Below are 27,606 nucleotides of genomic sequence, written 5' to 3'. Positions count from 1 at the left end.
GGGGGATGTGGAATCCAAATGATCTGGAGTGACTTTCAGTGTAGACCCTGCTCCTCCCTAAATCCAGCCCCCAATTCTGACAGTACACATAATCGGGCGGATGTCCTGGATTCTGTGAGGCAGGGGTCTGAGGCAAATAATCTGAGAATGTCTGAGAACCACCAAGACATTCCACATCCTACCCAGTCAGAACTACTTCCCGAGCAACAAGTTAGATGGTGTCCATTTCTCTGCCCAGATGGAAAGGAGTGAGGGAAGGACAGTGAAATGAGCTGACAGTAAAAAGCCTAAGAGCAAAGGACCAGGCACAATGACAATAACAAAGATGTTTCAACAAAAATATATTTGAACTCTAAAAAAAAAAGCACAGCAGCCTGGACCATTAGCTATGGAGCCATCAGCTATGGGACCATCAGCTATGGGACCATAGCTATGGGGCAAGCCATCTCCCAGACTTCAGCCCCTGAGAGCATCACTGTGTTCCAGAATAATACACAGGCTGACCTCAGTGATACTTTGGTTCAGTTTCATATCACCGCAATAAACCAAGTAATGGAATAAAATGAGTCACGTGAAATTTTTGGCTTCCCAGTGCATGCAAAGTTATGCTTATGCTATACTGTAATGTATTAGGTGTACAGTGGCATTATCTCTAAACAAAACAGTGTACATACCTTAAAGTAAGAAATACTTTACTGCTAAAAAATGCTAACCATCATCTGAGCCTTCAGCAAGTCACAATCCTTGTATAATAGTAACATCAAAGACTACTGGTCATACATAGATCACCATCATATAATAATAATAACAATGAAAAAGTTTGAAATAATGTAAGAATTTCCAAAATGTGACCCAGAGACATGAAGCAAATTAATGCTGTTGGGAAAACAGTGCCTACAGACTTGTTCAACTCAAGGTTGCCCCAAACTTTCAGCTTGTAAAAATGTGTGAAGTGCAATATTGGAGCAAAGCAAATCAAATGAGGTGCCTGTAATCACTGATACAGCCGTTAGAAATGACCTAAGCAAAAATAAGCTGTATTTACTAGAACAAGTAAATGAAGTCGGAGAAATGAAAATATTTTTAATGGATTTCTAAAATGGCTGGATTCTCTGTATGGTGAAGATTCACTGATTTTTTTTTAGGCTCTGCTGGGTCTTGGTCGGTACACTGGCTTTTCTCTAGTCACGGCAAGCAGGGGCTACTCTCTAGATGCAATGTGAGGGCTTCCCATTGTGGTGGCTTGTCCTGTTGCGAAGCATGGGTTCTGAGGCACACAGGCTCAGTAGTTGCAGCCCATGGGCTTAGTTGCTCCAAGGCATAGAATCTTCCCAGATCAGGGATCAAACCCATGACGCCTGCGTTGGCAGATGGATTCTTTACCACTGAGCCACCAGGGAAGCCCAGATTCACTGACTTTGAATGTTTGCTTATATGAAACTAATCAATGAAAAGCATCATTTCATGGGGAATAATTTTAGTGGGGAAATGGAATGCAGGTTCCCAAGTCAGACAGACTCAGGTCCCCCACTCTGGAGATTTAGTCCTCAGCACAGGTAACGGCTGAAATCAGTATAGACAGGAGGTTTCCAAAAAACAGTGTGCAGGGCCTGAGAAGTTGAGAGTTTGCTGGGACGGAGCCCGAGGATCGACACTTCAGTGAAGACAGGGGAGGTGGAGGAGCTTGCAACAAGATACAGGAGGCATCAGAAACACAGAGGGAAACCCGAAGATCGAGGGATCAGCAAAGCCGTGACACGAGAGTGTTTCCAGGAAGAAACTGTCCCTTGTGTCAACTCTTTCTGGGCCACAGAACTAAATGACCGAAGAGTATCCCCAGGCACAGCAAGATAAGAGGCCACGGGTGTCTTGGAAAAAACAAATTCAAGGGAACAAGTAAACATGACTATTTAAAAAATTTCAGCCATGAAAGGGAGAACAGAAAGGGAGACTAAGCTGGGGAGAGCAGGAATAGAGCCAGTGGGCTTTTCTTTTAATGTAGGAACGTTTGGATGTATGCTGGGATGCTGATGGGAGGAAAGAGTAGAGATAGGCGGAGGCCACGGGAGGAAAAAATGGCGCATAAAAGGACTAAGGTCATGAAACTATGAGAGGAGGTGAGAGTCTCAGAACAGCTGGGGAAGTGAATGCAGGAGGATGAAGAGGAGAAGGAAAAGGGTAGCAGAGGACTTTGAGGAAGTTCCTGCCTAACAGATGTATTTTCTCTGAGAAGTAGTAAGAAGGTCATTTGCCAAGACTTAAGGAGCCTCAAGGCGGTGGAGAGCTTCCCAGGTGGCACTAGAGGTAAAGAACCCACCTGCCAAGGCAGAAGATGTAAGAGACGTGGGTTCGATCGCTGAGTTGGGAAGGTCTCCTGTAGAAGGAAATGGCACCCCACTCCAGTATTCTTGACTGGAGAATCCCACGGATAGATGAAGCCTGGTGGACTATAGTCCATAGGGTCACACAGAGTTGGACACAACTAAAGTGACTTAGCATGCATGCAAGGTGGGTGGAAAAGTTAAAAGTTTGAGGAAGTAGATTTTATCTATTTTTCTGACTTGAGTCATTTTTTCAAATCTGTATTGAATTTGTTACAATATTGCTTCTGCTTTATGTTTTGGTTTTTTGGCCACAATGCATGTGGAATTTTAACTCCCTGGCCAGGGAATGAACCCATACCCCCTGCACTGGAAGCGAAGTCTTAACCACTGCACCACTGGGGAAGTCCTGAGGAAGTAGGTTTTAAATGACCACCGAAGTGAATCCAAGCAGAGGAATAGCAAGTCCTTCTCATATCTCCCCTCTGAGTTTAGATCCTAAACTGTGAACCCCTGTGACCATGAGAAATGGTGAAGTTACACTCTGAATGGCCAGGTTTTAAAAATGGAATTCTTTCTCTTGTGCTTTAACCAGTATCCTCCACACCTTAGTGCAAAGAGAAGAGGGACCTAGATTGGAATGTCTGACAGTCTCATAGACACCTCCATCAGCAAATTCCAAGAAATCGATCATAGGTTCATATTTTAGAAAACAGCTAATATTAAAACATGACACTGAAAAACACAGTATGTAATCAAATTCGGAACTGAAATTAAGACAAAATATTGCAGTGAAAAAGGGCCCAAGACGTTTGCAGGCTTCTAGTTAGAATTAAATTTCTAGTATTCAATGGTCCTTTTCAATTTGTTTGGGGTCAAGAGGTTATTAACACCATAGAAAGAGTTAATAGAAAAGTATGGTCTGGGACAAAGATATGTTATTATATTTTACATGAATGTCTGTTATTGGGAAATTATCAGTTCTTAAAAACAACCATTACTGCTTCATTAAGGGAAACCAATTACATCAAATCTCATCTCCTATTGTATTTGATTTTCCAATTAGTAGTATTCTAGAGACAGGAGCACAAGTCATAATACAATCTATACTTCTATGTCTATAATTACTTAATAAAAGATAAAGAACATACAGTTTTTTATCCAACTAAATGACACAGAGTTTATTTCTAAATTTGCGTTAGTAGTTTTGCAGGAGATGAAAGAGACATGGGCTCAGTCCTTGGGTCAGGAAGATCCCCTGGAGGAGGAAATGGCAACGCACTCTGGGAATCCCATGGAGAGAGGAGCCTGGGTAGGCTACAGCCTACAGGGCTGCAAAGAGTCAGAGATGACTGAAGCAACTTAGCACATAATGCTTACTCATTTTTTTTTCCTGCTCTAGCTTTAAATCTGAACTGAAAGCTGTTACAAGAAGACAAGCAGAATTAATATATAGGGACGAGGGACATCTACTTAAAGCAAGCCATTTAAGCATGGTTGTAAACGCCCAAGGCACACATGACCCATAAGCCAAGGAACAAAACTCAAAAGCACAAAAAGACATCCGTGCACTGCCAAGAACTGAAACCTGGAATTCCCTGGCAGTCCAGTGGTTAAGAATTTGCCTGACCATGCAGGGGACATGGGTTCAATCCCTGGTCCAGGAAGATCCCACCTGCCTCAGGGCAATTAAGCCCACGCTCCACAACAGGAGAAGCCGCTGCAGTGAGAAGCCCGTGACTACAACGAAGAGTAGCCCCCACTCACTGCAACTAGAGAAACGGCCACAAAAAAGCAACAATTACCCAGCAGAGCCAAAAACAGACAAATATATAACGAAGAATTTGAAAAAAAAAATAGTGAAACCTGGCAAGGATTTAAAAATGTTTGTGGGTACAGATGGGAGTATCAGACAATGGGAACAAGCTGACATTTTTTCCTAGACCCTTCACAAGTGCTGTGGGCTTCCTGGGTGGCTCAGCTGGTAAAGAATCCGCCTGCAATGTGGGAGACCTGGGTTTGATCCCTGGGTTCTCCGCTGGAGAAGGGAAAGGCTACCCACTCCAGTATTCTGGCCTAGTCCATGAGGTCACAGAGTCAGACACGACTGAGTGACTTTCACTTTCACTCAGAATTGCTGTACTAGTGACTGGATTCTCCTGCAATACAGTGATGCTCCCCAGAGGCTACGGAAATCTCTGAGACAACCTGCCCCATAGCTCATGGTCCAGATTGCTGTGCCTTTTGACTTCATAAATATTTTTATTTAAATGTTGCTATTGTTGTTTTGCCTCAACTTTTTAAAAACTAATTAATTTATTTTGGCTGGGTCTTCATTGCACCACGAGGGCGTCTCTGGTTGCAATGCGCTGGATCCTGTACTTGTGGCATGAGGACTCCAGAGCGCATGGCCTTAGTAGCTGTGGTGAAATTGCTTAGTTACGGCCTATGGGATCTAGTTCCCTGACCAGGGATCAAACTTGGACCGTCTGCTTTGGGAACATAGAGGCTTAGCCACTGGACCATCAGGGAAGTCCCCTTGCCTCAACTTTTGCTGTCAAGTTTTTTAAGATCGTTCATGTGGCACGGTCTCTTTCTGAACCAGTATTTCCCTCACTCCTTTCCACTGAGGCACAGAAATGTGTTACCATCTAAGGTATAAAGAATGAATGGAAACACAGTGAATATTCCAAGCCAAATGATAACATTTTCCAGCTTCACTTGCAGTCAAGCCTGACCATGGAACTGGCTTTGGGCCCATGAAGTATAAGCAAAGATGGTGTGTGAGATCTAGAGACAGGACAAGTCCCTATTTCCTGTCGTCTGGAAGATGAGTGTAAGGGCTGAAGCTTCAAAAGCCATTGTACACAATGGAGTGGTCTTGAGGCTGAGATCAGACGCTATGATCTTTGGAAGCCGAAGGTAAATGAAGCTCAGGTCTCTGAGAACTCTCAGGGACTACCACAATACTCCTGAAATACCTACACCTAGACTTTACGTGAGGGGGCTTCCCAAGTGGCTCAGCGGTAAAGAATCTGCCTGGCAATGCAGGAGACATGGGTTCGATCCTTGGGTCAGGAAGATCCCCTGGAGGAGGGCATAGCAACCCACTCCAGTATCCTTGCCTGGAGAATCCCATGCACAGAGGAGCCTGGTGGGCTGCAGTCCATGAGGTCACAAAAGAGGCAGACAGGACTGAGTGACTAAGCATGAACATAGACATTACATGACACAATAAGTCCTTGAGCATCTAAACCACTGACTGAATCTTTGCTGCTGCCTGACCAAAATCAATTTTTAATGGATAAACAATGGAATTAGAATTTACAGAAGATGAGCTAGATGGATTGATGGATAGAGTCTAGAGATACCTATGAGATATTGGTAAGTACAACAGTTAGGTTAAGGGAAAATACATTACAAATGATCCTATTTTTAATTCTAACTTTTACACTTTTTACAAAAGTATTTATTTTAAACTTTACAAAATGGTAGGAGTTGCATGTGTGTATATGAAGGGGAAATGGCTTTGAAAGTTGTGCACTGCAGTGTTATCAAGGGTTATTTGTAGGGAAGGAGATTAAGTAGAACACCTACTTCCTTTATTACTGGTTAATTACAAATTACCCTTTGTAATTAGAATAAAGTAAGTCATTTATTTGTTATCCACATAGCTAAAGAGACAATACATTATTCTGGTTTTATCCTATGATTTCATTAAAAATTTTCAGTTAAGCTACATATTACAATGGTTTTTTTTTCTAAATACAGAATTGTACTTATTTTAGCTATCAACAATCTCTGTGGAGTAGGAAATGGCAATCCCCACTCTAGTATTTTTGTCTGGAAAAACCTGGCAGGCTACAGTCCATGGAGTCAGAAAAGTCAACATGATTGAGCACATCCTACCTCCTTTGATTAAGTAATGTATTAATGCTATTAGTTCAGCTTCAGCAATTTTAACATATATACTGCAATAATATAAGATGTTAATGATACAGGAGACTGTATGTAGTGGGGTGTGCACAGAGAGTATCAGTTCAGTTCAGTTCAGTCGCTCAGTCGTGTCTGACTCTTTGAAACCCCATGAACCGCAGCACGCCAGGCTTCCCTGTCCATCACCAACTCCCAGAGTCCACCCAAACCCATGTCCACTGTGTCAGTGATAACATGCAACCATCTCATCCTCTGTCGTCCCCTTCTGCCCCTGCCCCCAATCCATCCTAGCATCAGGGTCTTTTCCAATGAGTCAACTCTTCACATGAGGTGGCCAAAGTATTGGAGTTTCAGCTTCGGCATCAGTCCTTCCAATGACCACCCAGGACTGATCTCCTTTAGGATGGACTGGTTGGATCTCCTTGCAGTCCAAGGGACCCTTGGGAACTGTATACTTTCTGCTCAATTTTCCTATAACTTAAAACTGCTCTAAAAAATAGTCTATTATCTTTAAAAGAAAAAATCTCTTAAGCATATAAAATATATTTAAGGCAGAAGTAAAATCAATTTCTTAAAAAAAAGGAAATAGCTTGTAACTAGACTGGGGATGTCTTACTGTAATTGACTTGACAGTAAATCACAAATCTTGAAGGTGAATACATAATAAAATCCAAAGGAGCTATGTCCCAAGAACAGGAGTAAAAACAGACTTCGTAAACTAATCAATAATCCCACATCCTCAAAATCCACAAAGATTAACATAAGAAAGGGAAGTTTCCTCCAGCATATTAAAATAAACTCTGCATAAAATACTTGCCTGGGGTGATTTTTGTACTGAGTAACAAAACAACAGAGAATAGAACAAAAGTTAATAATTCACTGCTTGGAAATAACTGATTCCTTAAAAGAGATCTAAAAAGTTCATGCAGGTGGGCAACTGCCCAGAGTCACAAGGGACAGGATAAGCAGTCTTAGTCGTGTTTTCTCCTCCATTCACCCTCTGATCTAGTGACTTGTAATCTAGAACAGTGACTTCCAAACCACGCTGCCTCTTTTCAGATCCTCGCCATCTGACTGACCAGGGAATTAACTGAGTCTCTTTGTGGGTAAGCAGGTGCACTTACCTTTCCACTGGCCTGTCAGCACCAAGGTCCTATTAATCACCACATCAATTTCTGTAGCTCCATCTTCCACGGCCAATCTGATCTCTTCTAATCGTGTTTTCAAATGAGTCTGTCCAGCTGGAAAGCCAGTGGCCACTAGCAGAGAAAGAAGGAAGGAAGAAAGGAAGGAAGAGAAGGAGAGAGATAAATTTCAGTTGGTCAGTATCTCAACAAAGAATTTCAGACCAAAAAAATCAGCGTTCAGACCGAAGTATAAATGACACTTTAGAACTTCATGCATACCTTGCAAAGTGAACTGTGAAGAAACTGAATGCGGTCTCATATAGCACTGAAGTTAGGATAAATACTAGTAGTATATCTTTTGGAAGATCTGAGATTAAGCTGCTGGCAGAGATGCTAATGGGGGAGCTTTAGGAAAATAGTGATTAAGAAGCTATGTCATCATCACAGTGATACTCATAAAGTAGTAGCAGTAGCCCTGTGGATGGACACTAGTTAATTCTGGAGCCTACTCTAGACCAAGTTGGCTATCACTGTTATGACTTATTCATATGTATAGCTGTTGCAACCAAATGGAAATACAGGTTCCATCCACTGCCCATCTTCAAATGAACAGTCAAGCAGATGAGGACAAAGGGGAGATACTGCATGATAGAAAAGCACCTAATTAGTCCACAAAACTGGAGCAGCGGTGAGTCGGGAAGAACTGGGCCAAGTAAGAAAGTGAAAGTGAAAATCACTCTGTCGTGTCCAACTGTTTGAGACCCCATGGACTATACAGTCCATGGAATTCTCCAGGCCAGAATACTGGAGTGGGTAGCCTTTCCCTTCCCCAAGGGTCTTCTCAACCCAGGGATCGAACCCAGGTCTCCCATATTGAACAGAAGGAAAATAAAAATACAATGACACTTCTGGAAAAAGTATTAACATTTTTAACATGCTCATCACTGATTTCATTCTTGTGTTTAAAAGTAACCTTTCATGTTTCTTTGATGTTATTAAATTCTTTGGGTCTGCTACCTTAGAGGAAAGCATGTTTCCCTGTTGTATAAAGGAAAAGCTGAAGTGATTGAACCTAATGAAAAATATTAAAAAGCAGAGGTAATGCCTTGCTGACAAAGGTCCGTCTATTCAAAGCTATGGCTTTTCCAGTGGTCATGTATGGATGTGAGAGTTGGACTATAAAGAAAGCTGAGCACCGAAGAATTGATGCTTTTGAGCTGTGGTGTAGGACAAGACTCTTGAGAGTCCCTTGGACTGCAAGGAGATCCAACCAGTCCATCCTAAAGGAAATCAGTCCTGAATAGTCATTGGAAGGACTGATGAAGCTGAAACTCCAATACTCTGGCCACCTGATGTGAAGAACTGAGTCATTGGAAAAGACCCTGATGCTGGGAAAGATTGAAGGCAGGAGGAGAAGGGAACGACAGAAGATGAGGTGGCTGAATGGCATCACTGACTCAATGGACATGAGTCTGAGCAAACAACATGAGCTGGGGATGGACAGGGAGGCCTGGCGTGCTGCACTTCATGGGGTCGCAGAAAGTCAGACACAGCTGAGCGACTGAACTGAACTGAATGAAAAATGAAAGGTGATTAAGGTGAAGCTGCCAAATACTTCAGGAATCTTCATGAATAGGCTCTATTAATATATAAATACTGTATACTTTGTTTCTCTTGATGTATCCCTAACAAAATAAATTAATGATCTTCTCAGCTTCCTTCTTTAAACCACCAGGATATCCCTCTAATATCTTGTAAAAGGAGAATCTAATTTAATATCTATCTATCCATTTGTAAACACACACACCCAGGGAAGCGTTCAGGAGGACTTTCCCCTCCCTCATGCCTTGTTTTCCTACTGCATCTTTCTTTAAGTCAGTAACTCTTGAACATACCCTCTTTTTTATCATTCAGGTTTGGGGGTGGCTCTTGGCATCTCCCACAGGACTATGATCAGTATAACTCCATTTTAATCCCCCTTAATTTATCTACTACCATCCCTTAACTTATTACATTATGAAGTAGATCACGGCATTCTCTACTTAACATCTCTTGGTATCTTCCCCATCAACAAAATAAAACCCAAACACCACAGCCTGGTAAGGTTTCCCCATTCGGTCTGGCCCCCACCTTCCTCTCCAGCTTCAACTCGCCAGCTCTCCCTTCGTCCTGCCTTAGGAAGCAACGCCTGCAAACTCATTTCGGTCCCTGAATGCACTTCTGCACTTTCACACATGCTGGCTCCTCTGATGGAAATGCCACTCCTTAGCTTGCATGGGTGCTAAGTTGCTTCAGTCGTGCCCGACCCTTTGCGACGCTATGGACCACAGCCCGCCAGGCTCCTCTGTTCTTTGGATTCTCCCGGCAAGAATCTGGAGTGGGTTGCCATGCTCTCCTCCAGGGGATCTTCCTGACCCAGGGATTGAACCAGCTTCTCTTGTATCTCCTGCATTGGCAGGTGGGTTCTTTACCACTAGCGCCACCTGGAAAAACCACTCCCTAGCTTATCCACTCTCTAAAGTCCTCCTTATCCTTAAGATCCAATGCAGTTACATCTCTTTGATGCAGCCCCTTACCCTCTGAGCGTCACCATCCTCTGCAGAATAAATCACACTGCACTCAGAGTTACAACTGTATCTTCTGCATAGTTTTATTATTATATTTTACAAAAAAACAATGTGTCCTACATTATGATTTTTTTTTTTAACTTAACGATTCCTCCTCAACAACTGAATTCTCTTTAAGGGCGAACCTGCATCTCCCGCACTGGCAGGCGGGTGCTTTTACCACTGAGTCACTGGGAAAGCCCACGGCTCTGTAGTCTTAGGAATTAATATCATGTCTGCTACTCAACAGGCAACTGACAAATATGAAAAGAATGAATAAATACAATCAATTAAATAGACAAGACTGGTTAAAATCATAATATAAAACTATATTGAACGGATAAAGAAGATGTGGTACGTATATGCAATGGAACATTACTCAGCCAGAAAAAGGAGCAAAACTGTGCAATCTGCAGAGATGCAGCTGGACCTAGAGACTCATACAGAGTGAAGAAAGTCCAAAAGAGAAAAAAAAAGTCATATAATAACTTTTATATGTGGAATGTAGAAAATGATGTAGGTGAAATTATTTGCAAAGCAGAAGTATAGACACACACAGAAGAATAGACATGGATACCACTGGGAAGAGGAGGAGTGGGATGAACTGGGGGACTGGGCTTGACATAAACACACGACTATGGATAACTAAGGAGAACCTACTGTGTAGCACGGGGAACTCTACTCAGCCCTCTGTGGTGAGCTGCATGGGAAGGAAATCCAAAAAAGAAGGGATAAATGTATACAAACAGCTTATTCACTTTGCGGTACAACAGAAACTAATAAAGTAACTATACTCCAATAAAAAAAAAAAAAAAACTATATGGGATTTCCCAAGTGGCTCAGTAGGTAAAAACTCTGCCTGCCCATAGAGAAGATGCAAGAGAGGCAGGTTAGATCCCTGGAGAAGGAAAAGGCAACCCACTCCAGTATTTTTGCCTGGAAAAATCCCATGGACAGAGTGGCTGGTGGGTTACAGTCCATGGGGTTGCAAAGAGTTGGAAATGACTGAGCACAGTACAGAAGCATAAAATCATATAGACAGGGACTTCCCTGGTGGTCCAGTGGTTAAGAATCTGCCTTGCAATGCAGGGGACACGCGTTTGTCCCTGGTGTAGGAACTAAGATCCCACATGCCTCAGGCAATGAACCCACACACCACAGCTACTGACACCCACACACCCGGAGCCTGCGTTCTTCAACAAGAGAAGCCACTTCAGTGAGAAGTAACTAGAGAGTAGCCCCTGCTCACGGCCAACTAGAGAAAGTTAAAGTGCATCAGTGAATATTCAGCACAGTCAAAAGTAAATAAAATAAAATAACTACATAGATAATACCCCAAGGTGTCTGAGTTGAAGGGAAACATACTGAAAAAGCAACAACAGAAACCACAGATGTTACCTGATGCCACTGGGATGTCACAGCCTGCAGCCTTTAGAGCTTTCACTGCATCACACACGCGGGCAGGATAAACACAAACAGCAGCTGTAGTGATGCCTATGGAAAAAGGAGGCATAATGGCCTACTTCATGTGAAGTTCAAGTCACACAATATGCTTTTAATTATTATTTATACTTCAACATTGGCAGAAATAAAAATCAGAGAAAAAATAATCCTCCTACGACATTGCAACAAATTAAAAGGCTTTTACTTTCCACATTCCCTTCTAGTTCTTAACAACATAGATCATTTTCTCATCCTTAGAGAATAAAATATTTTTAATACATTGTTCCTGGGGGTTAATACAGTACCATTTGTTGAAAAAATATCCTAAATGGTAAACTTTGTGGCTTTGACTCAATGAAAGTGTTTTATTTCATGTAGATAACAAAATCTAAGTTTTTACAGGGTTCACACAGGATAGTAGATGAAGAAAAATATAAGTGAACCTTGTAAGATAGTACAGGCAGACCTTGGAGATAGTGCAGGTTCAGTTTCAGATCACCGAAATAAAGCAAGTATCGCAATAAAATGAGTGATAGGAATTTTTTGGTTTCCTGGTGCATATAAAAGCTATGGTTACCCTATATTGTAGTCAATATTAAGTGTGCAAGAGCATTATCTTTAAAAAGTACATACCTTAAAGTTAAGGTATGTACTTTTTAAAAACATAATGCTAAATAATTACAATCAAAGATCACTGATCACAGATGACCATAACGAGTATTACAGTAATGAAAAAGTGTGCATTACTGAGACAATTATCAAAATATGACAGAGACAAGAAGTCAGCGAATGCTGTTGGGAAAACAATGCCAACAGAGTTGCTCAATGCAGGGTTGCCACAAACCTTCAATATGTAAAACACACAGGGTCTGCCAAGTGCAATAAAACAAGGTATGCCTGCACTGCAAAATGACATGTCACTAATCCTATTTTCTCTTTTGCAGAAAATAATAAAATCTGGATCTGGAGGCCCCCAGTTTGAGGAATAAGCTCTTAAATTAAAAAATCAAAGAGACACTATAAAACTGTAGCATAAGACTCATATAAAGCTGCTGCTTTTAAGTGTTATAAATGGCAGATGTTTTATTGTCAACATAAAAGAAACATACTAAATAGTTTAACTGGACATGGAACAACAGACTGGTTCCAAATAGGAAAAGGACTACGTCAAGGCTGTATACTGTCACCCTGCTTATTTAACTTATATGCAGAGTACATCATGAGAAATGCTGGCTGGAGGAAGCACAAGCTGGAATCAAGATTGCTGGGAGAAATATCAATAACCTCAGATACACAGATGACACCACCCTTATCGCAGAAAGTGAAGAACTATAGAGCCTCTTGATGAAAGTGAAAGAAGAGAGTCAAAAAGTTGGCTTAAAGCTCAACATTCAGAAAACTAAGATCATGGCATCCAGTCCCATCACTTCATGGGAAATAGATGGGGAAACAGTGGAAACAGTGGCTGACTTTATTTTTCTGGGCTCCAAAATCACTGCAGATGGTGACTGCAGCCATGAAATTGAAAGACACTTGCTCCTTGGAAGTAAAGTTATGACCAACCTAGATAGTATATTAAAAATCAGAGACATTACTTTGCCAACAAAGGTCCATCTAGTCAAGGCTATGGTTTTTCCAGTAGTCATGTCAACAAAGGTCCATCTAGTCAAGGCTATGGTTTTTCCAGTAGTCATGTATGGATGTGAGAGTTGGGCTATAAAGAAAGCTGAGAGCTGAAGAACTGATGCTTCTGAACTGTGGTGGTGGAGAAGACTCTTGAGAGTCCCTTGGACTACAAGGAGATCCAACCAGTCCATCCTAAAGGAGATCAGTCCTGGGTGTTCATTGGAAGGACTGATGTTGAAGCTGAAACTCCAATACTTCGGCCACCTGATACGGAAAGCTGACTCACTGGAAAAGACCCTGATGTTGGGAAAGATTGAGGGCAGGAGGAGAAGGGGACGACAGAGGAAGAGGATGAGATGGTTGGATGGCATCACCAGCAGAATGGACATGGGCTTGGGTGGACTCCAGGAGTTGGTGATGGACAGGGAGGCCTGGCGTGCTGCGTTTCATGGAGTGGCAAAGAGTCGGACACAACTGAGTGACCGAACTGAAACTGAAATGCTATGCAGCTGTTTAGATCTATAGTTATCTATTAACACAAACTATTTGTGAAAATATACCTGCATTGGGTCAATGCAGCATTAGTTGCATTCATTAGAGACAAGCACCTAGGAACCATGAAAGATCCCTTCACGGTTTAGATCTGACTCCTAAAACTAGCCCAATGAGGACCAAGGCACACTATTCTCTCACCCTCCAGGTCTCAGTTTTCACATTTAGAAACAAGGGCATTAACTCTCAAAGTCTCCTCCATTTCTAAAATGTTGAGGTTCTAAACTTATGGCAACTTTAGAAAGTCCTTTCTTTCATGTACATGAAGAGAGTGAATATAACTTTTTTTTCAAAAGATCTAACCCAATATACAAGCTGGCACTATTTCCCATTTGTATTTTATTCTCAAAAGCATTTCATTTACTCACAGAAAATACTTTATGTATGAGATGTGATTATTAAGTAATGAGACTGGCTTTTTCACACGTGGCTAGGGAATCAGAATCATAGTATTTGAGTCACTAGACGGAAAATTTCCAAAACTGAAGAACCGGAACGAAAAATAAAGAAACTCAATACTTGCAACTTTAATCCATGATGGGAAAGAACTGACCTAAAAAATGAGACTCAGATTCTCTCTCTGCTGTTTTTCAGCATCCAAATCTTAAGTCTTCTTAGATTCAGTGATTGCTACTGTAAAAAAGGTAAACACCAGACAGACTTTACACATTACCTTTATCATGCATATTTAAAGCTTTTAAGAGGTCTTCCCGGATTGGATACTTGGCTTTATAACACAGCCTTTGAATGTTGGAAGCTGTGTCATCACCTGAAAGTGTAGTAAGATCTATACAGGTAACAGCCTTCAGGAGCCACGCAGCCTGGTTTAAAGAAAGTAAAAACAAGATTTAAAAAAATAATTAATCTACAATTCAGTTAGTTAGTAGAAACCCATTAGGTATATATGGGTGCTAAAATCTCATGTCTAGGGACTTCCCTGGTAGTCTAGTGGTTAAAACTTCACCTTCTAAACTAAGAACGGGTTCAAATTCAATCCCTGGTAGGAGAGCTAAGATCCCATATGTCTTGGGGTCAAAAAATCAAAACATTAAAAATAGAAAAAACAGTGTAACAAGGTCAAAAAAGACCAAAAGAAAAAAAAAAGGTACACATCAAAAAAAAAATCTTTAAACACAAACTGCTTTAAATAAAATAAAATCTCACGTCTATGCTGTTCTGAGGCATACATTCTGATGTGTTCAAGCTTAACCAAAAAGATTAATGTTACATAGAGTAAAATAAAAGGGGAAAAAATAGCTTATAAACATTTTTTCTTCCACAGATAACCCAAATGGAAGTTCCTAATAGAACAAGTCTCCCCACATGTGACTTTTGCATTCTCAACCACAAGGAGACTCAGAGATGGGTTGCCATTTCCTTCTCCAAAGGATCTTCCTGACTCAGAGATGGAACCCACGTCTCTTGCATGTTCCGCATTGGCAGGTAGGTTCTTTACTATTGAGCAACCTGGAAAGGTTCTACCCTGATAAGGGAGAACTCAGGAACAAAAGTTTCCATCCTATATTAGACCTCCAGCCCTGGGACCTGGAATGAGACACAATAGAGTCTCTACTTTCTTTTTTTTTTTTCCAGTTTAATCCAATTTCCATTTTAAAAAAATATTCACATTTCACAACTCATTCAAATAAATTCCTTTTATCTTTTCAATCAAATTATTTCTAAGGATGAGCAAAATGCAACCTATCACCCTAAAGGATTCAATCACGATATTTGCCTCACTTGTGGAATGAACTCTGAATTCCCTTCAGTCCTGAGATGCATAGCATGTCTTTCTTTGGTTGGTACATACTGAAGAATATGCTGACCACCAGTACTCTACAAAACACCATTTTCCAAATTTTGAAAGATAATTTGGGAAAATTAATCGTACATTAAACATGATGATCAAAGAAAATCAACTCTCATAACCTCAAGGCCTCCACTAATGGACCCACCAGGTTTAGGTGTTATGGTTTTAAAATTAAAATAGAAGATAACCAAAGATGTGTCTAAGAAACTGAATAACTGTGTTGAGAAAATATGCCATTTAATTCACTCATGAATAAAGATGCCTCAAATTCATGTGCGGCTTTGCCACTCAAGAATGATAAGATTTTAACCTGTTTGGATAAACATGTTATCTTTCTCCAACCCATCTTCATCATATATGAATTATTAAAATAAGTCATGGACAGCTGCAATCTTCTAAGTTGAGATGCAGCTTGAGTGAAATTCAGTCTTGTGGCCTCGAGGGAAGAGATCAGACTTGTAAACCAAGGGAGAGAGTTTTTAAGAAAAACCCTTACCTGCCATTCCTTTTTCACAGGTCTACGAGCCTGGATTTGTTCTGCACGTCTTAGCACTGCCGGTTTATTCACTTGTATTTTGGAGATCCAGCTTAGGTCTAGAAGCAAAAAGAACAACAGTTTAAAACTTGAAGATGTTATTAAATATATTCACTTGTTTTTTACACAGCCCTCAAAAGGAAAGACTTATCAGTATCAAAACTTTTATTTACTTTTTTATTTTTTTAATTTAATTTTTTTAAATTTTTTATTATTTTGGCTGCATCTCATAGCATGTGGGATCTTGGATCCCCGACCAGGGATTGAACTCATATCCCCTGCATTGGAAGCATAGTCTTAACCACTGGACTACCAGGGAAGCCCAAAACTTTTTTTAAAAAGTTGTATTTCTTTTCCGCTCAACTATAAATAAATTTGTTGAAGGAAGCCCAGCCATGAAAAGTCCTACTCTATGCAAAATCAAATACATTTGGAACTAGGAGACTCTGTACTGATTCATTACACAGGTACCTCCACCTAATGGTGGAGGAAAACGTGTTATTCATGTCATGGGCCTCATTTCTGCCAGCAGAGAGTCATTTGGGATTGCCCAGTCCAGGAGAATGAATGGTTAATAAACACATAAATGAATTAACACTGGGGCTTAAAGGAATCCTTGATCAATATCCCATCACTGATAAGATTAATATCTATTAGATGCTGATAGGATACCCCCATTCTTTCCTCAAAGGAGAATTTCTCAAAGTGTATTAGAAATTAGCACATTAAAATAAAAAAAAAGTCAGAAGAGGGAAAAGAAAAAACAAGCTGCTCAAAATTCTGAGAGAAGGACTTCCTGATGGTCCAGTAGTTAAGACTCCATGCTCCCCATGTAGAGGGCCAGGAGTTCAATCCCTGGTCAGGAAACTAGATCCTGAAGCCACAACTAAGACCCAGCGCAGCCAAAAACAAAAACAACAACAAAATTCCCAGAAACATCTCTGTTGCTTCTGTTGTGAAACGCACTCTCCTATCCGTAGGGCTTCCCTGGAGGTTCAGTGGTAAAAAATCTGCCTGCCAACGCAGGAGACACGAAAGGAGCGCTCGATCCCTGGGTCAGAAAGATCTCCTACAGGAGGAAATGGCAAAACCCACTCTAGTATTCTGGCCTGAGAAATCCCAGGGACAGAGGAGCCTGAAAGGACTACAGTCCATGGGTTACAAACAGTCAGACTCAGCTGAGCAACTGAGAACACACACAGCTTGACAAATAAAATCTGCATATATTTAAGGTGTGTGTTTTGATAAACATGTACACTGTGAAAGAATCACCACAGTCAAGCTAATAAACATTACCTATTACTTCACACATTTACCATATTTTTTTTTCCTTTTCATGTATGCTGAGAACATTTAAGATCTACTCTCATAGCACATTTCAAGTATACAGCACAGCACTGTTAACTATAGTCATTCTGCTGGACAAAAGATAAAAGGTCTTCAGGAATTCCCCATCTTGTGTAACAAAACTTTGTACCTCAGTTGCTTCTCATTAAAGGACCTTTGGATCTCTACGAGAGAAGTTGGGACTGAAACATGAATACAATACCTGAGGACATTCCCCTTAAAAACTAATTTTTACTACAATTTCCCACCAAAGATCAGAATCCACGAGGCTGGCTCTCACACGTCTCAGACACCCCTTGCTAGAGGTCCTTGCAAACCATATCTGGGAGAACGTAATAGGATCACTTCTCTCACAATATCAGCCTCCACTGCTAAAAATCTCTTTAGTGGTCATAAAATCAGCTCCACAGTTAATCCAGCCACGGAATTTGCCTCTGTGACCTCCCATGATAATGAATTATACAAGTGACTATCCCATTTTATTAGCACTTAATTTGCTACTCTTTAATTTCATCAGATAACCCTTGTTCTCCTATTATGGGGTCTAGGGAAAAGAAAGGCCTGATTGGCCTTTGTTATGTCCTTCATAATTTTTAATATTTTATTCGAGTACCCTTTAGCATCTCCTTTCTCGGAGAAGTGATTCTAAGGCACACAATCTCATCAGGACCATAGAAGTTTCTCTTAGGGGGCCAGGAGGGGTTTCAAGCACATGTGTCTTTGGGGAGAACAGGCGTAAAGCCATAATTGGAAGGCGATAATACTCCTTTCAGAAAACTCTTCTGTGGAGAAAATCCCAGCGCTCCTCTTAGTATGCCATTTCAGGGGCTTTCAGGCCCTTCTTTCAATTACAAATTTGTTCTTAAACACTCTTTTCACATTTTTTTAATCATTATTGTCTTTCTTACTTAAGTCTCCGTGGAGACAGACGTCGTTTTCCCTGAAAACCGACACTTCACCTTTCCATCGCTTCCTCTCATGTTCATGGCTATTCCCGCACCTCTTCCCAATATTCCTAAAACGTGTAATACCAAATGGTAACTCCACAAAAGGAGGTTTAGACTGTATTTTGATTTTATCTTTGCTCCTAATGGAGAAAAATACATGGTGATACTTCATCAGAGACTTTCTCGAATTTGGAAAAGTAAGAAAGATTAAATTTCCTATGTTTTCACTTCTCATTCTTTCTGGGTTTTTATACCTAATTGTACCACTAAATTTGTGCCTGAGTGGTTGTCCCCAAACAGTCGGTTCTTGAGATGCACTTCCATAATATATTTTTAATCCCAGCATCTATTACAGAGTACCTCTTCCTATCGTAGGCACCCAGATGTCTGTTTTTCCTGTGTTGTTTATCTTCAGTTCTAGTTTGCAACTTGCTAGCAGTCAGTCACAAATGCCAAGCACAGAAATAGGTGCTCACTAAGCCCACCACATCACAGTAAATTTATTTTTTTACCTTAGACACTGAACAATTGAAGTATCAACTTCATCGTGTCTAGTCTTTCAACCTTAACCTTGGAAAAGTTTAGCTTTTTTGTAAAAAAAAAAAAGCCTTGGATGTCAATATATAGCTGATCCAGTCAAGCTCAGAAAATATTCAGTTTATATTAGTGAGAAGACTCAGCCTCACCCAGTTTCTACACCATAAAGATATAAGACAGAGACTGTGCTAGGAGCTTCATCATTTCCAACAGGTGGGGTCTAGAATGAGTCTTCATTTGCAGGTCTAATCTAATATCCCAAAATATAAAATATATTTCTGTTGGTATATGTGCGAAAAAATAATAGAATATAGACCAAATTGATAACAATCTTTGTCTTCAGAGGTAGAATCACGTAAGATTTTTGCTCTCCCATGCTTTATAGTTACATAATACTTAATTTTTTTTTTTTTACTTAAATTTTTTACAAAGAGCATGCATTACCTTATTGAACAGCAAAAGCAAAACATACTTAACTCTTTGGAATTAAGGGGCACTGACAGATAGCAGTGTGCAGGTTAGGAAGAAAGGGAGGGAGACTGAGTGGGTGAACCAGTGGGTGATGCTGCTGGACCCCAGGCATCAGCACATGTAACATGTCTCTGGGGCATTTCACCAAACCAATACTTGCATGACCGATCCTCGGCCACAGAGCTCTTCCACAAAACCAACCTGATATGACTACAAGGTGCCAGGCAGACATGATAAGGTCAGATGCCACTTTTACTGCTTCCATAGAAAAGGTCACCGAAAACCTTAGCACCATGGGTCACCAGACAGAACCTTATTATTATATGAACCATATACGATATCAATGGGGCTTCCCCGGTGGCTCTGTTCACGGAATTCTCCAGGCAAAAATACTGGAGTGGGTTGCCATTTCCTTCTCCAGGGGATCTTCCTGACCCAAGGATCAAACTCCCATAAACTATGTATTTGGGATTAGGCTTTTTTATTAAAAAAAAAAAATCTATCAGCAACAATGACCTCAAAATAGTATGTTTAATAAAAAATTAGGAACTTCCATGGTGGTACAGTGGCTAAGACTCCACACTTTCAATGCAGGGGGCCAGGGTTTGATTCCTGATCAGGGAATTAGATTTCATATGCCACAACTAAAGACCAAAGATCCTGTGTGCTGAATCTAAGACCCAAAGTGGCCAAATAAATAAATATTCTTTTGAAAAATTAAATTCTGAGTTTCCATTTCTCAGAAAAGTTCATGATCTGCAGTTTGCACAAAATGCTTCTCAACATTTCAGTTCAGTTCAGTCGCTCAATCATGTCCCACTCTTTGCGACCCCATGAACCACCACACACCAGGTCTCCCTGTACATCACCAACTCCCAGAGTCCACCCAAACCCATGTCTATTGAGTCAGTAATGCCATCTAACCACCCCATCTTCTGTTGTCCCCTTCTCCTCTGCCCCCAATCTCTCCCAGCATAAGGGTCCTTTCAAATGAGTCAGCTCTTCTCATCAGATGGCCAAAGTATTGGAGTTTCAGCTTCAACATCAGTCCTTCCAATGAACACCCAGGACTGATCTCCTTTAGGATGGACTGGTTGGATTTCCTTGCAGCCCAAGGGACTTTCAAGAGTCTTCTCCAACACCACAGTTCAAAAGCATCAATTCTGCGGTGCTCAGCTTTCTTTATAGTCCACCTCTCACATCCATACATGACTACTGGAAAAACCATAGCCTTGACTAGACGGACCTTTGTTGACAAAGTAATATCTCTGCTTTTTAATATGCTGTCTAGGTTGGTCATAACTTTCCTTTTAATTTCATGGCTGCGGTCACCATCTGCAGTGATTTTGGAGCCCAAAAAAAATAGTCAACCACTGTCTCCACTGTTTCCCCATCTATTTGCCATGAAGTGATGGGACCAGATGCCAGGATCTTAGTTTTCTGAATGTTGAGCTTTAAGCCAGCTTTTTCACACTCCTCTTTCACTTTCATCAAGAGGCTCTTTAGTTCTTCACTTTCTGCCATAAGGTGGTATCATCTGCATATCTGAGAATATTGATATTTCTCCCAACAATCTTGATTCTGGCTTGTGCTTCCTCCAGCCCAGCGTTTCTCAGAATGTACTCTGCATATAAGTTAAATAAGCAGGGTGACAATATACAGCCTTGACGTAGTCTTTTTCCTATTTGGAACCAGTCTGTTGTTCCATGTCCAGTTCTAACTGTTGCTTCCTGACCTGCATACAGGTTTCAACATTTATCACACACCAAAATATCTCTACAAAAATATCACTGATTCCAAGACCCAAATCTGCTTAAAAGCATTCATATCTACTTAAAAAATTAGCAGTTATGTTAAGAAGCCTGTGCTTAATGATGGAAATTTAATATAGCCTCAGCAGATATAGTTATATAAAACTATGAAGCATGACTTCTCATTTAGATAAAATGAGTATTCTATATAGTGCTTGTTTTTACATCCCAAATTCCTAGTGTATGTTTAAGGCAGTATTCATTAATTTGTTGGCTTCAGAAGCAGAAGAATTTTAATAACAACCAGAAAATGCCATTTTATATCAGTCGTGGGTGTTTTAAAGAGAAAAATCAGCTAAATTAATTCAAATATTGGCTCATTTTTTAAAAAAAATCTAACATTAAATTCAAGAAAAAATTTAAAAGTCTATTTTGTTGAAGGTAAAACACCTGACATTATATTACCACCACTATAAATTTAAACAGGTTAACACTGAACAAATCAATTATTGTTTTTTTGATTATTTGATTTTGCAGAGATGCCACAGATGCAAATTTTGTTGGAATATGGCATCAAAATAGAAACAATGTTCTTATTAAGAAACTAAGGGAGCAGAAAAACACTTGGATTTGGTTGTGATAGACACATAATTTATAATTTCATCCAAATAAGTTCCCACAGTCTAACAATCAAAGTGCAAGCTATTGCTGTCAAATTTTAAGCATTTTATATATACACAGAATAAATGAACTACCTGATCTTTGTGAGAAAACTGATGTTTAATTAAAAATAAATACTTCTTCCTGGCAGTGTGCACTATCTCTTTACTGGCTATTGTCAGTTGAATGTTAGGAATATACGAATCTTTGAAGAGGAAGAACAATTCTGTCAGTCAATCTAAGCTGACATATGTCAGTCATGAACTATTTTATAAATAAGACTTTGAAATATTGGCTTTATTTTTTTTGAAAATCAGTTGAAAAATCCTTTTTAAAAAAACCTGTGGAGAAGACTCTTGAGAGTCCCGTGGACTGCAGGGAGATGAAATCAGTCAATCCTAAAGGAAATCAACCCTGAATAGTCATTGAAAGGACTGATGCTGAAACTGAAGCTCCGGTACTTTGGCCACCTGATGCGAAGAGCCGACTTATTTGAAAACACCCTGATACAGAGAACAGCATTGAAACATGTATATTATCTAGGGTGAAACGGATAACCAGCTCAGGTTGGGTGCATGAGACAAGTGCTCGAGCCTGGTGCACTGGGAAGACCCAGAGGGATCGGGTGGAGAGGGAGGTGGGAGGGGGGACTGGGATGGAGAATACATGTAAATCCATGGCTAATTCATATCAATGTATAACAAAAACTACTGTAATGATGTAAAGTAATTAGCCTCCAACTAATAAAAATTAAAAAATAAATAAATAAATAAATAAATAAATAAATCTAAAAAAAAAAAAAAAAAGACCCTGATACTGGGAAAGATTGAGGGCAGGAGGAGAAGGTGACGACAGAGGATGAGATGGTTGGATGGCATCACTGATTCAATAGACATGAGTTTGAGCAAACTCTGGGAGATAGTGAAGGTCAGGGAAGCCTGGCATGCTGCAATTCATTGGGGTCACAAAGGGTGGGACATGACTTAGAAACTGAACAACAACCAAGTATGGACTTCCCTGGTGGTCTAGTGGTTAAGAATCTGCCTGCCAGTATAGGGGACAGGGGTTCAATCCCTGATATAGGAAGACCCCATGTGCCACCACGGGGCAGTTAAGCCCGTGTGCCACAACTACTGAGCCTACCTGCCCTAAATCCCGCGTGCTGCAACATGACAAGCCACGACAACAAGAACACTGTACACCACAACTAGAGAGTAGCCCCCTCTCACTGCAACTAGAGAAAGTCCTTGCACAGCAGCGAAGACCCGGTGCAGCCAAAACTAAAATTAAAAAACAAAAGAAAACCTATTATGTAAATAAAACATCCAAAGCCTCCAGTTTTTGAAACAGTGACAATTGTTATTTGGTGACAGCTGCTATTTGTTGACAATTGTTTGCAAATATTGCAAAGAAGAAGACCCTGAAACTGATCCCTCTGCAAAGGAGAGGGCTTGAACAAATTAAATGAGATTTCAACCCATGTACAAGGCTTAATTTAAAAATTGTAAAATTGTACTTGGGAATATCTCAACCTATCTGATCTGATTATTACCAGTCATTGTGTAAGGGCCTCCCAGGTGGCACCAGTGGCAAAGAACTTGCCTGCCAATGCAAGAGACGTAAGAGACTAAGGTTCAATCCCTGGGTTGGGAAGATCCGCTGGTGAAGAGAATGTATTCTTGCCTGGAGAATCCCATGGACAGAGGAGCCTGGCAGGCTACAGTCCATGAGATCGCAGAGAGCCGAACACCACTGAAGGTATGCGTGCACACCTATCGCTGTGTAACAAACTACCTCTAAATGTCATGCCTAACAACAGCAGTTCTTTTATGATTTCTCCTCACACCGATTGGTTGACTGGGCTCAGCAGGGTGGTTCGACTGCTGCTCTCACTTATCAGCAACCTGTGACCACAGCTAGATGGTGATGGGGCTGCACTCCCATGTCCTGTGCCTCAGAGGGAGTGGCAGGAGCCGGGGCTCTGCCAGGGCACCTCCATGTAAGTCTAGAACATCCCCTTCTTTATGAACCATTTCCAACAGGGCAGCTGAATTTCCCACAGAGCTGCTCAGGGCTCCCCAATCATACCACAGCTATTGATCATTTCTGTTTGGTTACAGGGAGTCTCAGGGAGAGCCTGAATCAATGCAGTGGAGGACAACACAAAGACTTTGATTTCAGAGACCTGGTCCATCTTTGGAGATTGGCTACCACAAGCTCCAACATTAAACTGAATACATTGATATTCTGTACTGGAAAGAATTTAAGTGGGGGGTCTACACCTAATTCCAATGTGGGGAGAAGCAGTTTCTTATACCACCATGCAATGCTTGAGACACCAATGTAGGATGAATTGTCCTACAATTCATCTCAATTATGACACTATCTACCCAGAAATATTTTCACCAGAATCCCCAGGTTAAGGGCTCAGTCCCACAAGACTGGTCCACCCCCAACCCCACCCGATCCCACTTTAGACCCCAGGTGCAAGTCCAGGTTATCACCCAAGCTTCCAACCTTACCACTGGAGGTTCCAATTAATCTGAATTCAATTAATCTGCTAGAGTGGTTCAAGGCTCAGAGAAACATTTTGCTTACTAGATTATCAGTTTATTACAGAAGGATGCAACTCAGAAAGAGTCAGATGAAAACAGATGAAAAAGACGTCAAGGGAAAGGTAAAAGAAAGAGCAAAGAGTTTCCAAGTACTCTCCAAGGGACCCTGAATCATCCCATGTTCCCCAACCCAGAAACTCTCCAAATCCCATCTTTTTGGGATTTTATGGAGACTTCACTCCATAGGCATGACTGATTAAATCACCGGTCACAGATGACTGGACTCAACCTCCAGCCCTTCTCCCTAACCCAGCAGTCAGCTGGGGGAGTGAGATAGAAAGTTGCAACTCCCCTGGGGGAGAACAGATACATGTATGTGTGTGGCTAAGTCCCTTTGCTGTTCACCTGAAACTATCAAAACATTGTTTGCTAATCGGCTATGACCTCTCAGCAGACACTGAATCTGCCAGCTGCCTTGATGCGTGTATGCTAAGTCACTTCAGTTGTGTCCAACTCTGTGTGACCCCATAGACTACAGCCTGCCAGGCTCTTCTGTCTATGGGATTCTCCAGGCAAGAATACTATAGTAGGCTGCCATTTCCTTCTCCAGGGGATCTTCCTGACTCAGAGATCAAACCTCCCATGTCTACCTGCATTGGCAGGAGGGTTCTTTACCACTAGTGCCACCTAGGATGCCCATAGTCCATACCCCAGTGGGCTACACTCCAATACAAAATAAAAAGTTAAAAGAAATAGAGTTCCAACTCCCTAATCAGTGGTTGGTTCTCCAAGCACCACCCTCCATGCTTCGCTGAGGCCCAAAAGTCACCTCATTAAATAACCCAGAGCCTGAACCCAGGGGGATTCTTTACCATCTGAGCCAGCAGGGAAGTCCCATTAACCAACAAGACACCTTTACAGCTCTCATCACAGGAAAGCCAAAGTTTAGGAGCTCTGTGCCAAGGAGAATAGATGAACACCAAATATGTATTTCTTATTATAAATCACAATACCACAAAAATGAAATTGAGACAGCCTGTGATTTTACAGTATATGAATTTAGCAAAACATTCAAAGAAAATCGAGACCTCTTTTTTTGACAAGATTTGTCTTCTGAAAAGTGAAAGTCATTCAGTCTTGTCCAACTCTTTGCAACCCCATGGACTATACAGACCATGGAATTCTCCAGGCCAGAATATTGGAGTGGGTAGCCTTCCCCTTCTCCATGGGGTCTTCCCTACCCAGGAATCGAACCAGGGTCTCCAGCACTGCAGGCAGATTCTTTACCAACTGAGCTATCAGGGAAATGGAGCAAAATATATTAACTGTGAAACTATTTGTACTAAAATATTTACATATTTCAATATCAAAAAAAGAGAATTGAGAATAGTCTCCATTTATAGAATCTAAGTGTACCAAGTACCAAGCATTTATAAATATTTTCTTAATTAAAAATATTATGTTCCATACAGAAAAATCAACTGATTGTGTCAAAGATCACAAATTTAAGAAACATAAAATGAAAGTTTGAAAAAATTGCTGGACATTTTAATACTTTAAGAAATTTTTAAAAACTACTCTTCAAAAAACTACCAATGGCATGATATCAGAGACTGATACAACTAAGAAACTAAAGCTGAGTAATTATTCAACTTACACTATAGTGCTATAATAATTTATACAAATACATTTTTATTTGTGCATGTGAATATATATTCTTTTACAATAAATTTTTTACAGGTTTTTTTAAAAAATGTGAGAGTTGGACCACAAAGAAGGCTGAGCACCAAAGAACTGATGCTTTCAAACTGTGGTGCTGGAGAAGACTTTTGAGAGTCCCGTGGACAGCAAGGAGATCAAACCAGTCAATCCCAAAGGAAATCAACCCTGAATATTCATTGGAAGGACTGGTGCTGAAGCTGAAGCTCCAATACTTTGGCCACCCGATTCGAGGAGCCAACTCATTGGAAAAGATTCTGATGCTGGGAAAGATTGAGGGCAGAAGAAGAGGTGACAGAGGATGGATGATTGGATGGCATCACAGACTCAATGCACATAAATCTGAGCAAACTCTGGGAGATAGTGAAGGACAGGAAAGCCTGACGTGCTGCAGTCCATGCAGTCGCAAAGAACTGGACACAACTTAGTGACTGAACAAAGAACAAATCAAGTCTTAGATTTGTGATGGTTAATTTTATGCATCAACTTCACTGGGCCTCAAGGAGCCCAGATATGTGATTAAATATTATTTCTGCATGTGTCTTGTGAGGGTGTTTATGGATGGGGTCAGGGCCTAAATTGGTGCATGGAGTAAAGCGTATTGCCCTCCCCAAGGTGGGTGGGCCTCATGCAATCTAATGAAGAAAGACCTGAATAAAATAAAAGGCCACACACACACATACACACACATATGTGTGTATGGCTAGGTATGTATCTGTCTATCCATCTATCTACTACTGGTTCTAGTAGTAGACTAATATAAGATATAACTTCCAACTTAAAATACAGAAGATACAGAAATAAGTTAAATGACATCATGAGGAAATAATCAGATAAATCTAGAAGCTGGGTCAATCCACAGATCTCATAACCTAGCATCATCAAACAGCAATTTATTTTATAGCAATAATTAACATACAGAACATACAGAAACCAATATGAAAAGCTTGTAATAAGAAACTGATTCACAACTATAAAATAGCAGACTAAGAGCTATGTTTTTTCCCTTCCCAAACTTTAAAATCTAAGTATCTGGGACTTCCCTGGCAGTCCAGTGGTTAAGACTCGGAGCTTCCAATGCACAAAGCTCCATCCATCCATGGTGAGGGAACTAAGATCCCACATGCTGTGCTATGCAGCACAACTGAATAAATAAATAAGTAAATATTTAAAATATAATAAATAAAAGTGATGTATAGCATACACTAAATTTTTTTTAATGTAAATATTTAACCTTCTACTAATACAAATGTGTAAATCAAATTACACTGAAACTCACTTATATAGGTATGTAAAAACTAAACTATACATTTAGGATTAGAACATTCTGCCTGGAGAATCCCATGGACAGAGGAGCCTGATGGACTGCAGTCCATGGTGTTGCAAAGAAAGAGTTGGACATGGCTAGAGCAACTTAGCAGTAGCACTCGGTCTGCACGCTCTACCCTCCCCCAATCCTAATTCATATGTTGAAACCTAATCACCAAAGTAATTGTATTCAGAAGTCAGGCCCTTAGGAGGTGACCAGGTCATGAGATAGAGCCATCACAAACAGAATCACTGCCCTTATAAAAGAGGCCCCAGAGAGATCCCCTGACCCTTTGCCATGTGAGTTTATAGTGAAAACACAGCCACCAATGAGGAGACTGGTTCTCATCCAACA

At 40.6% G+C, this 27,606-nt stretch overlaps 1 protein-coding gene across 1 annotated transcript in view; it reads right to left on the bottom strand.

The window, feature by feature from the left end:
* DERA (deoxyribose-phosphate aldolase) overlaps positions 1 to 27,606 on the bottom strand; it is a 110,820-nt gene that overhangs the window by 59,410 nt on the left and 23,804 nt on the right. The window contains exons 2-5 of the mRNA XM_020894554.2: positions 15,918 to 16,015; positions 14,285 to 14,432; positions 11,389 to 11,484; positions 7,382 to 7,516 (exon numbers count right to left, since the gene is read on the bottom strand). Coding sequence (XP_020750213.1) covers positions 7,382 to 7,516; positions 11,389 to 11,484; positions 14,285 to 14,432; positions 15,918 to 16,015 — 477 coding nt within the window. The remainder of the gene's footprint in view (positions 1 to 7,381; positions 7,517 to 11,388; positions 11,485 to 14,284; positions 14,433 to 15,917; positions 16,016 to 27,606) is intronic.

The sequence above is a fragment of the Odocoileus virginianus genome, chromosome 23, assembly GCF_023699985.2.
Source record: "Odocoileus virginianus isolate 20LAN1187 ecotype Illinois chromosome 23, Ovbor_1.2, whole genome shotgun sequence".
Lineage (NCBI taxonomy): Eukaryota > Metazoa > Chordata > Mammalia > Artiodactyla > Cervidae > Odocoileus > Odocoileus virginianus.
This window is presented reverse-complemented; position numbering and strand designations above follow the sequence as displayed.